The sequence below is a fragment of the Zingiber officinale genome, chromosome 3B, assembly GCF_018446385.1.
Source record: "Zingiber officinale cultivar Zhangliang chromosome 3B, Zo_v1.1, whole genome shotgun sequence".
Lineage (NCBI taxonomy): Eukaryota > Viridiplantae > Streptophyta > Magnoliopsida > Zingiberales > Zingiberaceae > Zingiber > Zingiber officinale.
Genome location: NC_055991.1, coordinates 50,524,512 through 50,540,449, shown reverse-complemented (window position 1 = coordinate 50,540,449; position 15,938 = coordinate 50,524,512). Strand labels below are relative to the sequence as shown.

Below are 15,938 nucleotides of genomic sequence, written 5' to 3'. Positions count from 1 at the left end.
GATGAGCTTGCTTCGTCTTCTGATAGGCACTCAACTATTAGAGTCGTTCCGACGATTTCCTCGGTTTCAGATTCTTCTGATGATGCTTGGTGTCCATCGAGGAATTAGATTCGGCTTCTTTTGGTTCTTCATGTAGCTTCAAGAACTTTTCTCAAAGTTCTTTTGCACTTTAGTAGTCACTGATTTTGTCGAGATCTTCAACCGATAGTATGCTTAAAAGATGAAATTCAGCCTTACCATTTGTAAAATACCGAAAATAGGAAAATATTGATAAGGGAATTTTCCGGAATTTTTCGGGAATTTTTCGGAGCTCGTATGGACGAGTTTACGGGGATAAAACGGGGTTCCGGGAAAGCCTGTTTAGACTACCACGTTTTAACGAGGAAATGTTTATTTTATTTAAATCATTTTCTTTTTCTTTTTCTTTTCTTTTATTTACTTCTTCTCCTCTCCCTCGTCGTTTCCTTCTCCCCCTCACGCGTGCCCTAGCATTTCCTCTCCGAGCCATCCCCGACGCCAAGCCTGCCCTAACTGCTCCACCAACTGGCGCCGCTTCTCTTCTCCTCTGCGCGCCGACACCGATCCAGCGCCCCGCCTGTCGAGCCACCTTCCCGATCCCTTCTTCCCTTTGTGCTGCAACTGACGCCGGTTCACAGCCCAAGCACCGGCGACGCTCGAGCCACTATCAGTTAAGCCTTCGCCCTCTTCTGATTTGTTGCGCGCCGACGCCACTGTGTGCCGCTCCCCGACACTGACATCTTCTCCTCGCCGGCACCCAAACACCGCCGACATCTGCTATGGGCCGACGCCGGAGCAGGGGTGTTGCTGTCCTTGTTGTGCCCTAGCGCAGTGGCTGACCCTCCTTTTCTTTGGATTTTTCTCGACTTGTGCCCTAGCACAGTCGCTGATTTCATCTCTCTCCCTCCGGTGGACAGCGATTGGAAGGAGGGAGGTGTCGGATACAATTGGTTGTTGTATTCCCTGTTCAGATCTTGGTCATCTTCTTGCGGCTGATAGGGTGGATTTCGATAGGGAGGTGTTGTTTGGTGGCTTTCTGGGTTTCGGCAGCAACTATCCCGATTGAGGTAAGATTAGGATGTTAGTGAGGTTGTTGCTTGATATTGTGTTGTCCACTTTTGATCCCATCTTGAGCCGAACAGTATAATGGAATTCAACAGGTTGTTATTCTGTGGAGGTGTTTTTGAGTTATCAGGCAGAGCCTAGGAGGTTTGTGCTTGATCAGTAACCTTCCGGCTTGATTCCAATCTTGATCCGATCCAGTGAGGATCTGTGAAGGTGATCTTGGTTCCGATAGCAACACCCGTTTTGATCCAGCATCAACAGTAGCTGAGAATAAGGTAAGAAGTAAGGTAATTGATTTGTATTGTTGATGAATTAGGTTTATGTAGATTGGATTAGCTTTAGATTTTTAATCTAATGTTATGATTAGGGTTAAGGCAATTAACCCTAGTTAATCGTTGGATTTAATTTAGGAAGGTTGAGGTTTATGGTTTAGAGTTTTTCCCTAAATTGTTCTTAAGGATTTTATTTAGCTATTTATTTGAGTTGTAGCTAAATAAAATGTGTATATATTGGTGACACAGGACTTTGACACGAGACGAGTATCTCGACTACTGGTTTGGACTTTTCGATTTGGAGGCGGGTACTTTTGACTTTATGTCGTTTGATATATATAGTAGTGAATTTAACAAATTGTATTAATTATGTTCCTCATTCTGTTTCGGTTAATCACTACCCAAAACTTGTTACATGCTTGATTGATTGCTTGGTTTGCATCTCATGTATACTTTACCTATTTATACATGCTGGTAGGGGTAGTGGTATACCATGCTTCACCATGTTCAGGACCTAGATTGTATGCCTTATCTGATTTGTGTACCGTTGTTTTGATTCATTGACTTATGGTGCACTTTCTATATATATACATGGTTTAGCTCAGGATATTTTGTGGTTAGTGTCATGCACCATTTGCATGATTGCATGTTGTGCGATAGTTCGCTCCATTATTGTTGAGCACATCACCAGTTACATGGATCTGCACACACCACCACTCATGGGTTAGTGGTCGATTCAGACAGTGTGTGTTGCAGCAGGGACTTTATTTGGCTACGTTGGTCTGCTCATGGGTAGCATGATGTAACGTGTTAGCCTGCAGGGATTCCTCCCCGTCATCGTGTAACGGGAGTTGAGAGCATTGCGCTCCCCCATTTATGATTTGGGGTAGAAGGATAGGTGTACTCCGACAGCATCCCGTCCACTCGGTCACTCATCAGGAGTAGTGACGACAGAGTGCACGGTTGTCACAGCCCTACCCACTCGGCCTCACTATTGTGTGTGAGATGGTTGACTGGCGTCAGGGGTGACCAGGATGCATCATTAGCATCATATGCATGATGCATTTATTGCTTGTGTTTGTGTTTGCTGCATTTATATGCTGCATATTGTTTGGATACCTATGTTTGACATGTATACAGGATTTCCATATCACTCGGACTGTTTGTCCTTATACCCAGGTCCTGGTTAGTACAGTTTCTCTCCTGTTTACTTCAGATGCATTTTTTTATCTTTCTTATATTAGGAGACTGTACGCATGATTAGTGTTAGGTGTTATTTCCCTACTTTGTATATCAGTTGTACCTGCTGAGTGTTGGACTCACCCCGCCTCCATTGTTGTTATTTTTCAGGTTGATGCTGTCAGGAGAGAGTTCCAGTTGCTAGTCCCTGCAGACCTTAAGGATATTATTGGTCTTTTGGTTTTCTTATATAGACTATGCTAAATTTGTTTTTGTTTGATGGTATGGATATGGTATGGATTTTGTGATGTCGATGGATTTGGTTTGGTTTTGCTTTTACTACATGCCTGCCTAGACGGCAGAAGAGGTAAATTGATCTTATCGTCGGATTTGTGTTTTATGAGTGTAGTTGAGTAGGGTGAATTTTGAGTCTTCTTATCATTGCTTATTAAATTGCGTGGAATGTCTGTGTGTTGTATTTTATTTCTGTTATTATTCCAGCTGCATGTGGCTGAGGTATATGGAGATGTAGAAAGTTTCAGATTGTCCGCCGTACAGGGGAGATGCTGCCGAAATTTTTTCGGACAGGGACTCCTCTGAGGCGTGACACCATTTGACGTAAAATTGTCACGCTACTTTTTGGTCCAGAGGTGTTTTTTAATTTCTTCTCTATTCGTGTTCTTTGGTGCTTCATAACCATATTTTATTATTAATAAAATATTAAAATCTATTTTGAGAAATACCTCCATTCGTCCCTTCCAAAACATGAACTCACCCTCGAACGTTAGTGGGTAGATGCTAGCTCCAGCTATTTCTTGCTTGCTTCAGTCGGCGGTTAGTCCTTCTAAGGCATCCTGACTCTGATACCACTTGTTAAGACCCTTGGGCGGCCGACTAGAGGGGGTAAATAGCCCTGTAAAATTCAAACATCCTTTCTCGATCTTTTATAGCTAAATTAAACTAACACTTGCATATAATAAATAAGAGACTAAAAGAAAGAAGTGGCTCAAACGATTTACTTGGTTACAACCGGAGAGGTTGTTAATCCAAGACAGTTGAAGCTCATTATCAAATTCTCCATTAGGCGGAGAAGCCTCTTACAACGTTGATGGCTCACAATAACAAAGCTAGAATCAATTACAAGTGTTTCTCGAGTCCTTATATAGCTTCTGGGACCAGGGTTGTATTTATAACCCTGGTCGAAGTGCCTGGAAGGGTTCCAAGCGCTTGGAGAGGGATAAAACTCTATTCCCGTTGCAATGGATCGCGTTTGACGCGTTCCGGATAAACACAACGGTCCGGGTGCCCTGAATGGTTCCGGGCACTCGGAAGGGACTAGTTCGAGCGCCCAAACTGGGTCGGGGCACCCCAGACTGGGTCGGGGTGCCCCAGACCAAAAAGTTAACATTTTGTTGACTTTCGGTCTTGGTTTTCAGCTCCGGTTCCACTCGCTTGGGTGATCACAACCATCCAGAATAAGGCTCACCCAAACCCAACTTCCGACATTCTCGAGCAACCTTCCGCTTCTGGCTTATCGTCCCTCGGAATCGCTGCATGCTTCCTTCATGTTTGCCAGCGTACTCTTCCGCAACGCCTGATCCCTCGGACACACTGAGCTCGTTAGCTCTTTCCCATGTCGTCCTTCTCACTGGTTGCATCTTTTGCTCGTCTCCTTGAGTAACCTTCTGCTCCGGCTTCTCGTCCCTCAAAAACACTGCATGCACCCTACTCATCCACCCACGTACTCTTCCGCAACATCTTGTCCCTCGAACGCACCGAGCCCCTCGGTTCTCTCCCATACCGTCCTTCTCGCTAGTTGCGTCTTTTGCTCGACTTCCTGTGCTCCTAAGTTCCTGCACACTTAGACACAGGGTTAAAAATCAACAGGACCTAACCTGACTTGGTTGATCACATCAAAACCACCTTAGGGTACCAACACTCTTACTAAAGTCATCAAAAAAAATGAGTCATTCAAGTGGGGAGAGGAGCAAGAGAAGGCATTCAACACTTTAAAAGAAAAGCTAAATTTTGCTCCTTTACTAATCCTTCCAGATGTTTCTAAAACCTTTGAAATTAAATGTGATGCTTCTGGTGTTGGTATATGTGTTGTGCTTATGCTAGAGACGAGACCCATTGTTTACTTCAGTGAGAAGTTGAGTGGAGCCACTCTCAACTATCCCACATATGACAAGGAGATGTACGTATTGGTGAGAGCATTAGAGACATAGCAGCATTACCTATGGCCGAAAGAATTCGTGATTCACATAGATCATCAATCTCTAAAGCATTTGAGGAGCCAACATAAGTTAAATCAATGTCATGCTAAATGGGTGGAATTCATTGAGACTTTTCCTTATGTGATCAAATACAAGGAAAAGAGAACGTGGTTACTGATGCATTATCTCAAAGGGAAACTTTACTTTCCATTTTAGATACGAAATTACTTGGATTTGAATATATCAAGGATTTATATACTAATGATGCTGATTTTTCTGATGTGTTCAAAGCATGCGACAAGGTTGCATTTGGTAAGTTCTATAGGCATGATGAGTTTTTATTTCATGAAAATAGATTTTGTGTGCCTATGTGTTCATTGCGTGAATTGTTTACTAGGGAAGCCCATGGTGGTGGTTTGATGGGTCATTTTGGTGTTACTAAGACTTTAGGGGTTTACAGGATCATTTCTTTTGGCCTCATATGAAACGTGATGCGGAGAGAATTTGTGAGAAGTGCATCACTTGCAAACAGGCTAAATCTAAATTGAAATCTCATGGCTTGTATACTCCTTTGCCTATACCTAGTAAACCTTGGACTGATGTTTCAATGGACTTTGTTTTGAGATTACCCTAGACCAAGAGGGGGAGAGATTCAATTTTTGTCGTAGTAGATAGGTTTTCCAAAATGGCACATTTCATTTCATGTCATAAAACTGATGATGCATCGCATATAGCTGAATTATTTTTAAAGAGGTTATTAGGCTGCATGACATGCCTAGGACCATTGTCTCAAATAGGGATGCAAAGTTTTTAAGTTATTTTTGGAAGACTTTGTGGGGAAAATTAGGAACTAAATTGTTATTTTCTACTACTTATCACCCCCAAACTAATGGGCAAACTGAAGTGGTCAATCAAACTTTGTTCTTTTTACTCTATGCGGTCATTAACAAGAATTTAAGAATATGGGAAGATTGTCTATCTCATGTTGAATTTGCTTACAATAGGAGCATACATTTTGCAACTCAATTTTCTCCATTAGATTTGATTCCTTTGGCTGTAAGTGAGCATATAAACTTAGATGGTAAGAAGAAGGCCGAATTCCTAAAGAAGATTCATGAACAAGTATAACTAAATATTAAGAAAAGAACCCAGCAATACATGCAATAAGCTAATAAGGGGCTTAAGAAAATTGTATTTCAACCGAGAGAATGGGTTTGGTTGCACCTCCGGAAGGAGCAATTTCCAGACAAACGTCGTTCTAAACTTCTACCTCAAGGGGATGACCCATTTCAAGTATTGGAGCGCATCAATGATAATGCCTACAAACTTGAACTACCAGGTGAGTATGGTGTACATTCTACTTTTAATGTTGCTGATTTGTCCCCGTTTGATGCATGTGATAATGTATGCCCAAGGGCTGAAGCTACGAGAGATCATTTGTCACTTCCGGAAGACCCAATTACAAGACTTCGGGCAAAGCGTTTCAAGGAAGTGTTAAATGGGCTAATCAAAGAATATTGAGCTGACTATGAGCAAGGAGAGACCAAGATAATCCCAACTGCTAGTCCTGACCTAATCCACATAATCGGGCATATCCATCCATGACTTGGTCGCACTTAATGGAAGCACGCTAATAAGCATGGAAACTCGTTCATGCATAAAGACTTAAGTATTTTAGATTGCTTACATGAGACATGTGATTTAGGACTCTAATTGTGCATGCAATTATTTTATTTTAGGTTCCTAGATAGCTTTCATGAGGCATGTGACTTGGGACTCTAATTGTGTATGTATTTATTTTGTTTTGGGTTCCTAGATAGCTTTCATGATGCATGGATATTGAGACTCTAATTATGCATGCATTTAATTTATACTCTTCCTTGTTCACTCCCATTATATAAGGGAGAGACATCTTAATATGAAGCAACTTAGTTTTGGTGAGATTTGTGTGCTCTCTTAGTTCTTGAAAGTACTTCTGAACTTATCAAGTTTACTCTCGTGGTGTTCAACCCATCAAAACTTATCACCCTTAGTATGACATTTTCTTTTCCTTCGTAGGCTTGGTTCATGCCAGTTCTTGGTTACGGGTCAAGACTTACACTCTTGTCTTATAGTTCTTGGGGTTTTATTCATCGTTGTCTCGGGGTTCCATCATATTTGTTGGTGGGGTTCGTATCATCGATCAGGTCGAATTTGTAAAATAGAGTTAAGAAAATTATGCCTACAAAACAAAATTAGCACACTATAATGTATGAATAGAATTTGATAGTTAAACTATCTTGATTTCAAATTAGAAACTTTCTAAGTTTCTTCAGTTGGATCAGTGACCTAGGGTTGTTCTTTTCCAGAACACGACCTCACTGTCGCTCCTCTCTAGTTGTTTATCTCAACATACTTACCAAACATTGGTCCTCCAGACATATATGGATTTTGCCGCTCAACATCGGATCAACTCACTAAGACTTCTTCTCGATCTTCTATCCTCCAGACCTATCGAGCTTTCCTACCAAGTGTCGGGTCCTCTCGACCCACTTGGGCTTTCTGCCTGGCTTCCACGATCTGCTAAGACTTTCCCGGTTGAGAAAACATCCTGCACACTCAGTTAACTTGTTAGATCACAACAATACTTGAACCTTTTGAGAACATCAAAACTTAGATTTAATTCTGATACACCATGCACCATCAATAACTACTAAATATAATGGCTAGCTAATGATCAAAAGATCGCAATAATAAAAGTGACAAAAGAACCAAAATATTTCAAAACTACCAACTACATTGTCTCAAAATTGTTGGTAAAAAGCCACTAAGTCATTTTCTACCTCACAAATTATCGTAACAATTTTTTTATCAAACAAATAACAAGCTATAATCGCCATAATCCTTTATAGTTTATGCTATACATTGATTTTAATTACCATCGTGTCCAAATTGCATTTACTTTATTTTTTTTCAAATAGTTTCATGAAGAAGTATATTATTCCTCTTCGAATTCATTAAAATTTCACTCTTTGCTCTTTCTCCATGATTGTTTGCAAACAAAACAAGCTTTAGGTATTGTGAGACTATAACTAATCATGATTGAACCATCTTCAATCAAGAAAAAATAGATAATAATAGTTCTCGAACTCAAAGTTGAAAGCTTTCACTATTGAAACTATATGGAAATCATCTACATTTTGTATTTCTTTTAATAATTTCATAATTATCGTCAAAACTACTCAATCAACCCAATAATTATTTGTAAAGTCTAATTGTTCCCCTTCGTAATAAAAGAATGTGTTAGCAATGTAAAAGTATATATAGGTCAATGGAAATGTAGGAATAGTTAAAAATATTAGAGACTAAGAATGTTGAACAAAAAATAAGATAAATATTTCAAAAAAATTGATTAAGATTCAATTGATATTTTACCTTAAAAATATAAGTCGTCCGATGCTTCTTCGTTATGGCGGTTTTTAGTTTTGCTAGAAAGTTATTGACCAACTATTGGTAACCTAACTACGAGAAGAAAAAGATAGCTTAGCAATGTTGAACAAACTCCAATGAAATAGTAATCAAATTAAATAGTTGTGTTTGAAAGCTTTGATTTAGGAGAAAGACAAAAGTTGCTTGATAAAAAAAAATATGAAGTTTGATGATAAAAAAAAAAATCAATGTGAAAGTGGAAAAATGATTAGATTTGATCGTAACATTTGAGAGTTTTGGTATAAAAAGAGATAAAGGATGTTTGCTCAAAGAGGAAGAAGGGAACAACTAGACAACTAAAGTGCAAGACCCAAAAAATAAGAAGGTTTAAGGACAACCTGATGCACATTCCCTCCAATGTAGAGTCCAGGAGAAGGGTCATTCAATCTTAACTTGGTTTGTAATAAGTTATTTTCGAGATTTAAATTCATAACTTTTAGGTCACACAATAACAATTTTATCATTGTACCAAAGCTCCCATTGAAGAGGTTCGTATGAATGTATATATATTTCTCTTCGACTACTCAGGAAAAATAAGTATGATGCTTTGGTTTATTTCTAAGAGCATCTCCAACGATAATTTTTTACATTAAAAATTTTTGTCCTCAGGGCGTAGCACAGGCGGTGGACGCATGACATCACTGACGTAATGACTAGGAGTCGATTCTCAGGAACTGACGACCTGGAGTTTACCCCACCATGCACCTGACGCCTATATACCTACATGTACCTCCCTCCATATTCATAAAATCGACACTAAAAGACCGTTAATATAACAGATCTATATTTTTACATACTTCTTATTTTCTCTCTACTTATTTAGCAACTACTTATTTAGCAAGAAAAAATTAGAAGCGATTTTTGATACCCGACTTCCTAGTCTCTTTCTTCCTTTTTATGTGGGGGCAAAAAAAAAAAAAAAAAAAAAAATCTTCCTTTTCTCTCTACCCTAAGAGGTTATTTCACTTTTACCCCTTTTCTTTGGGCGTTTGGATGCTCGGGAGATGACAAAGAAGGTTTGGGCAGACAAAAGAGGATATTTTTATTTTAAAAAAAAAACAAACTTTGGAGGTTAAATTGGTAATTTAGAAACGTGAGAGGTATTTTAAAATATACATTAAAGAAAGAGAAATAAAAGATATCTATGTCATAAACTCTAAAGCACGTGTTCCGTACCTAAATCAATTCAAATTAAGCTTCTTTAACACAGAAACAATAAATAGTCAAACAAACAAACAAACAAAAAAAAAATTCAATGCATCTGAAAAATTAACTGACACATCAAAATTCAACCCAAGATCAGTAAATTAATCAAGTTACAGCAACTATTTCAACTATTTCTACAATTCCAATTTAAAAGGAATTAACAAGTTAATCTAAATGATTTTATTGCCTCTTGTTGCTAGGGGAGTACGGCTCGATAAAATTAGTTTATGTTCATTCAATTCAGTGATAAAAGAATATACCCAACAAAAAAAAACTTATTACTAAAAAACTTTATTTCTTAATGTTCATAATTTATACTTAAATTTAATTATAAATTTATTCTTAAGTTTTCATTAAAATATATATTAATGCGATGATAAAAGGGTCTACTAAGTGCAGGTCAAAGGACAGAATAACAATTGACGTGGAGGTCAAAGTCAATATGGTCAACGCTAGGATGTCAAATGACTCACTTATAGTGGTCGAGCGGAGGTCGACTACAATGACCGATCGATGCAGATAGTGTTCGATCGGCAAGAAGCTTATCCGAGCCGACCCCCGTCCAGCTCGGAATAATAGGGCAAGATCGCCAGACGCTCACTGTAGATCGACAGAATGCTAAGGTCATTGAAGCGCTTGTCCGAGCGGAAGGAGATAAGCTACTATACCTAGTCACCACAAGGAAGAACAGTCGAGGTTGATTGAGCAGAAGAGTCCTAGCCGAACAGCTACCTCGCTCGGCAGAACAGCGGGATCATTGTCGTATCTCTCAATATCCTTCTGGGAGATAGTATGACGAAAATTTCTACTGTCTTATTAGGGATATGCATGCTCTGTTAAGATATGGTGTCAGAAACACTTCCCCAACATATCCTTTCATAGGACAAATTGAAGAACGTACTCACGACCAGTTGGAGAACGTGCCCATGTCTTGAGAGAAGTGCGCACGTCGCACACCAAGACACTATATAAAGATGGTTCATACACCGACAGAAGTGCGCATTATTCATGATTCACGCCTGTGTCTACTGTTGCATCATCTTTTTCCTCTTTCCGATGACTGACATGAGTGTCGGAGGACCAATGTCGATGACTCACTCCCTGTCTCGACAATGACATTTCTTATATTGCAAAATGGAGCAGAGTCTATATCTAATCAACATGATAGTCATATCCCCAACTTACCATCATATATAATTTACGAATTTTTACTATTTAAAAGTATTCATAATAGGTTAAAAATAAGAAAAATTGAGCTATAAAAAAGTTTAAATACAGTTAAATTTGACTCTTAGCATTCAAGAGCAGATTGCAATACTGTAAAATCTAGAATAAAGGGTATGTTTGTGTAAATTGCCACGGATGTGACGGCACAATCTGATCTAATATAATCTAAGGTACAAGATTCCATGGACCCAGCAAGATTTAGGTTAGATTTGGAGTGGCAGTTTTGTGTCGGATCCAACTAGAAAGTTAGATGCAATTATTTGAAAGGCATCATCACAATTGAATTGCTGTGTTCAGTTATTTATTTCCCTCTGTGTTAGTGTTTCCCAAACTTCCCTTCTCTTTGAATTTCTTATTCGAGTTTTGTGAACTTTCGCATTCAAACAAACTTGAGGTGAAGGCAAACATTTGCATGTTTAAACTAATTTTCGTCTTAGAACTTAGCCACGACTTGCCTTTGATTTTGCATTTTATTTATTATATCTTTAGCTTATTGCATTCCTTATTAGTCCATAAAAATCTGATCAATTTTTTTTTTAATTCATATGTTGATCGTAATATTCTAAAGGCAACACCAAGGAGCTTTTCAAGCAAAAGCAAAGTTTTATTGAAATAGTATTCACACTTACGATTTGATTTTTTTTCTTTAGCGTGTGTTTGAGTTTTAAAGAGGTTAATTCCTTCCGGAGAGCATCTAGAAGCACTTGTATTGGATTGATTTGTAATCATTAGCAGGAAAAAGTCACTAGCAATGATGGACACTCACCTAGCATGACCTTATCAGGTCTTGGATGTTGCAGGAACTCAATGGTGTTCTGGGGTACAGGGTATTGTTAGAACATTGAACGGCTGAATTTAAGATATTTTTAATGATTAAATTTTTCAATAATTTTTTTATAATTTTTAATATGTCATAATAAAAATATAAATATTTATTATTCTCTCCATAATAAATAAAAAAATCTTCATACAATTTTTTCATGATCCTTCGTTATATTTTTTAACTTATCTCAAATATATTTATTTTAAAAGAAAAAATAATATAACTTTAATTATTACCGACCATTCATGAAATAAAATATTATAATTAAATATTTTATAAAATAATTTATTTTATAATTCTTTTGAAAGATCCAACATGTAATCTTAACTTATTATTAATTATTAGCCCCGCTTTCATAAGAAATAAATAAATAAATTTTAAAATTTAAACTTGCTCTTAAACTAAAAATCTCAAACCTCACCTACATCATCATAAAAACTTTTTTGTTGAAGTTTTTTTAATTTTATAAACCTTGGACAAAGCTTCTATTGGAGATGCTCTTAGAGAGTATTGTTGGAACTTTTAATCCCTGAGTAGCCAAGTGTAACCACATATTTTGATGTTTAAAAAAGATTCAAGTTAAATCTTACTGTTGTGTATGATTTGTATGTCTAATATGACACACATGGAGTACTAAATCACTCAAGGTCCATGAAAAATCAAAGAAGAGTGGTATAGGACATTTGAGTGACCGCTAGACGAGAAGCACCACATATATTCTATTGTATACTTTATTATTCTCTACCGCATATATCTTGTACCATTGACAAATTTATAAAGTCTCTCTACCACTAATTTTTTATATATATAATTCAGATATTCAGTTCTTAGTTCGATTAATCCTAATGTCATAAATTTTTTAAATTCTCCAAATGTAATATGTCATGGATGAAATTTGAACCTTCATTATCTAAGAAGTCGATCCCACCTCGAACTATTGTGTCCTAACCCTAGGAGTTTTCATCAGCACAAAGTGAATTATTCTTTTTTTAATAATCAAAATATCTAATTTTGTTTGAACCGACTAATCTTGGAGTTAATCAGCCCAGCAAAATACACCATATTGAAAAAGAGAAAGATAGCAGATTCTAAGAGTAATTCATCTAAAAGATGATAGGCAAATTAGAGACTTAGGAGATGCCGAACCACACTAAATCACCCATGTCACTGTGTGCGATATGTGCGTGCTTTTACTTGTATTTTTCGGCTGGCCACTACTAATCAATTTTGTGATCTGGCTGGGATCATAGTAAGAGCAAAGATTATTTTCGCTGGCAAACACACCTTAACCCCTTCCCCCTCTAATGCTCATGTGTTGTCCTCGTGATCTTCTCCCTTGATTCCCACAACTTTATTGCCATGTAGCTTTACAATGTGCACTATTGTGGCACTCCATACCTTAGCACTTATTGTCATGTGATGGTTCTCCCCCTTATCTCCCTTAGAACCTTGTAACACACATGTGAGAATAAGATTTCCCTCTTGAGTCTTAATTCTCTCTTTTGAGAGAGAGAGAGTGTGTTCAACTAAGCAAATAAAAGGGTGTAACTTTGGTAAAAAAAACTTATGTTGATAAATATATATATATAATCTCTTTCAACATTCATTTCCTGATGAATGAAGTACATTAAAACATATAGCAAATGCTCTATGAGATACTTGACGATCAATATGCATATTCAAGTTAAAATGACAATAACAATTTTGTAACCAAAGGATCTACCAGTAAAATATCATGTGTTAAAATGCCAATTATAATTTTTTAGTGGAGATGCTCGACCAATTTTTTTTTGGTGGGTGAGCAAAGGAGAGTATATTTGGTAGAAAATACAAATTAAAATAACATTCCAATAGTAATCTAAAATGGATCATCCTTTTAACTATCCTCCTTAATAAGTAATTTAGTGCACGAACATACAAAAATTAACTAGTAGTTTATCCTTCTCCGTCGCATTAACTAAATTAGATACTTGCAAATGTTGACAGAGAAAAGCTATCTGACTGGATTATGACTAGTCATTCGCAATTATCTCACAAGTTTATGCAGGAATCCCACTCCATGACCGTATAAAAATGGATGATAATGTCGTTAAGTTCGACACCATTTTATCGCAAAAAGAACACAATAAAAAGACACCCACCTAGAATTTGAGCGCAGTCGTCCATGTTCCTTGAACACTGGGTTGCCTTGTGACATGCCTTGTTCTCAGCTTCACAACTTTCCTTCCCAGTGCATTCCTTAGTCTGGTGGCATGCAGCAGAACGTCCTCCGGTGTTAAATTTCTCACACAGACCACTCGTTCTCTATGATTCTCTGTAAGCTAGTGAAGTATTATATCTTTGGCAAACATAAAAATAGAGGATGTTTAGTTCGTTGAATCCAAATAATTAATTTGAGTTCTTTCAAGCTAATTGATTGAACCAAATTATGTGGAAGCCACCAGAAAGAAAAAGTCTCAGCTCATGTTTGTGCATGTACAGAGTGCTAAAAGCAAAGAATTTTCTTACTGTAGAAGGCCTTCAGGTGAGGATGTTGATTGCGAATGATCTCTGTAACTACCTCTAGCTGAGGATTCTTTTCCTTGAAGGTTGGCAAATGTGTTTCCATAAAGGCCCTGTCAATTGCCTAAATCTGGTCAATATCGAAACACACAATCAAGGAAAACAGACATTCTACCATATTATGAAATCATAGGATTAATATTGCCAACTGTGAATGTGAGTATCAGAGTGAATGATACAATGCCCACTGAGATGATGAAAAAATGGAAGCAAGCGAATAACAAAGTGTGTTCCTCGAAAGTATCTCAAAACAACAATAACAAGAAAGTATCCCAAGAGCGGCATAGAGATGTTCAAATCTGAGCAAGGTCCTAATTCATAGTAGCCTCGGAAAAAGCTTTGTTGCAAAAAGATTGTGATGGAAGGAAATGATTAATGGCAGGGAATATGCTAATCCAATAGTTAGTAATTCAAAAGTTTAGAGTTTAGAAACCACAAATTGGTCAAAGGACACCAAAAAATCTATTAAATATTCTTGGCCTGTTAACGTAGCCATGAAAAAAGCAGCAGCCAATGAGCTAGAGTTTCTTTCTAAAATAGACTCAAGAATCTTAAGATGAATAAAGGAACCATTGTAAACTATGATACAACAGTATTGTTATCGAGATTGACAAGTGCCAAACTTATCAAATTCCCAATGAACAGATCTAACAATGCATAAAAAACACCCATGAATCAACTGAAAATATAATGAATCAACATGAATCTATACCACATTAACATTTGAAAGGGATGAAAGTGAATAAATAGATAGGAAGGAATGTAAATACGTCGTTAATAAAAACCACATCATCATGAATTCAGGAATCGCACACACGTAAAACTCACAAGCTCAACCAAAACTTGCAGCACTGCAAACATGGATCTGGATATATTACCGTGAAAAAAAAAATGTAAGCTACATGAAATAGATATGATATTGACAAGGTGCAAGGAAAGGTGAACTTGACTTACATGGACTCATGCAACAAATAACTTTGGTGGGAAAAAAACAATAAGAATTATACCTAATCCCCCTGCTACTTCCTCCCCAATCACAATAGCTCACTATCAGCTTCTGAAGTTGCCAAACACCTCGCAGTGCCATCTTGCTAAAGTTTGATCAGAAAAAAAGGGTCATTTAATTTAATCAGAAGTATTTCATAGACGTAACAATAAGATTATAAGAAAAAACAAATCAAGCCAAGGCATTCCGTACGTAGATATTTAGCTTGTCACCGATACAATATCCCAGATGCTTTCCGGAGAAAGATTGGTTGCTCAACGGAAGTGGAAACTCCGGATGTAGCGGGAGTGTCGCCGGTGCGTGGCGGCGTTGGGATGATGACTTCGGGGCTCACGAGGATGACAAAAAGATAGGAAAACACTTTGTTAGGGTTTCACGGCCCTGGGCCTATCTCGGGTCCAGTATCAAGTGCATCTGTTGAGCCTTTAAAAATATACCCGATCTGATTTATGCGTGTTTACCCAATAAGATGAATGAAAAAATAAATAAATTGCACAACAATTTATCTTGATAAAAAACTTTAAGAAAGAATATATTAAGTGAATTTTTCCTCTCTTTTTTTTTCATTTCCTTTTTTTTCTTTTTATTCCCTCTCTTCTCTCTATCTACCTCCGATGTAAACGAAGTCTTAAATTCACTTCCGCTCATTTAAAATTTGAGCTATAATTTTTATAATTTGATAATAAAATTAAATAATTATAACGTATAGATATAAGTTTATAGTGCAGTCTATAAATTTATTCAATTTTATTGAGTAGGTAAAAAGATAATATAAAACAACTTAATATGATTTAATTCAATTATAATGGACAATTATTCTACATTTACTAACGATGGTATATAGTGTGCCATAGCCTGATCTGTTAACTCTCTTTGCTTCCTTGTTTGACGAAGGA

The 15,938-nt window shown here is 37.2% G+C and overlaps 1 protein-coding gene and 1 long non-coding RNA gene across 2 annotated transcripts; one reads left to right on the top strand and one right to left on the bottom strand.

The window, feature by feature from the left end:
• Nucleotides 1–444: 444 nt before the first annotated feature.
• On the top strand, nt 445–1,664 carry LOC121968282. The gene is made up of 3 exons (XR_006108043.1): nt 445–1,085; nt 1,179–1,358; nt 1,605–1,664. It is a non-coding gene; the product is annotated as an uncharacterized LOC121968282 (long non-coding RNA).
• Nucleotides 1,665–13,397: 11,733 nt separating this feature from the next.
• Nucleotides 13,398–15,453, bottom strand: LOC121968281 (54S ribosomal protein L51, mitochondrial-like). The gene is made up of 4 exons (XM_042518721.1): nt 15,235–15,453; nt 15,044–15,127; nt 13,983–14,089; nt 13,398–13,788 (listed from the first exon to the last, which is right to left on the bottom strand). Exons 2-4 carry the CDS (start codon nt 15,121–15,123, stop codon nt 13,616–13,618), a joined length of 360 nt encoding a protein of 119 aa, XP_042374655.1. The 5' UTR covers nt 15,124–15,127; nt 15,235–15,453; the 3' UTR covers nt 13,398–13,615.
• Between the last annotated feature and the right edge of the window lie 485 nt (nt 15,454–15,938).

Coding starts and splice junctions, on each gene's coding strand:
- LOC121968281 (XM_042518721.1), bottom strand. CDS start 15,123: ATGGCACTGCGAGGTGTTTGGCAACTTCAGAAGCTGATAGTGAGCTAT. Junction 14,090..15,043: donor GGAAGTAGCAGGGGGATTAG/GTATAATTCTTA, acceptor GGCAATTGACAG/GGCCTTTATGGAAACACATT. Junction 13,789..13,982: donor TCACCTGAAGGCCTTCTACA/GTAAGAAAATTC, acceptor ACTAGCTTACAG/AGAATCATAGAGAACGAGTG.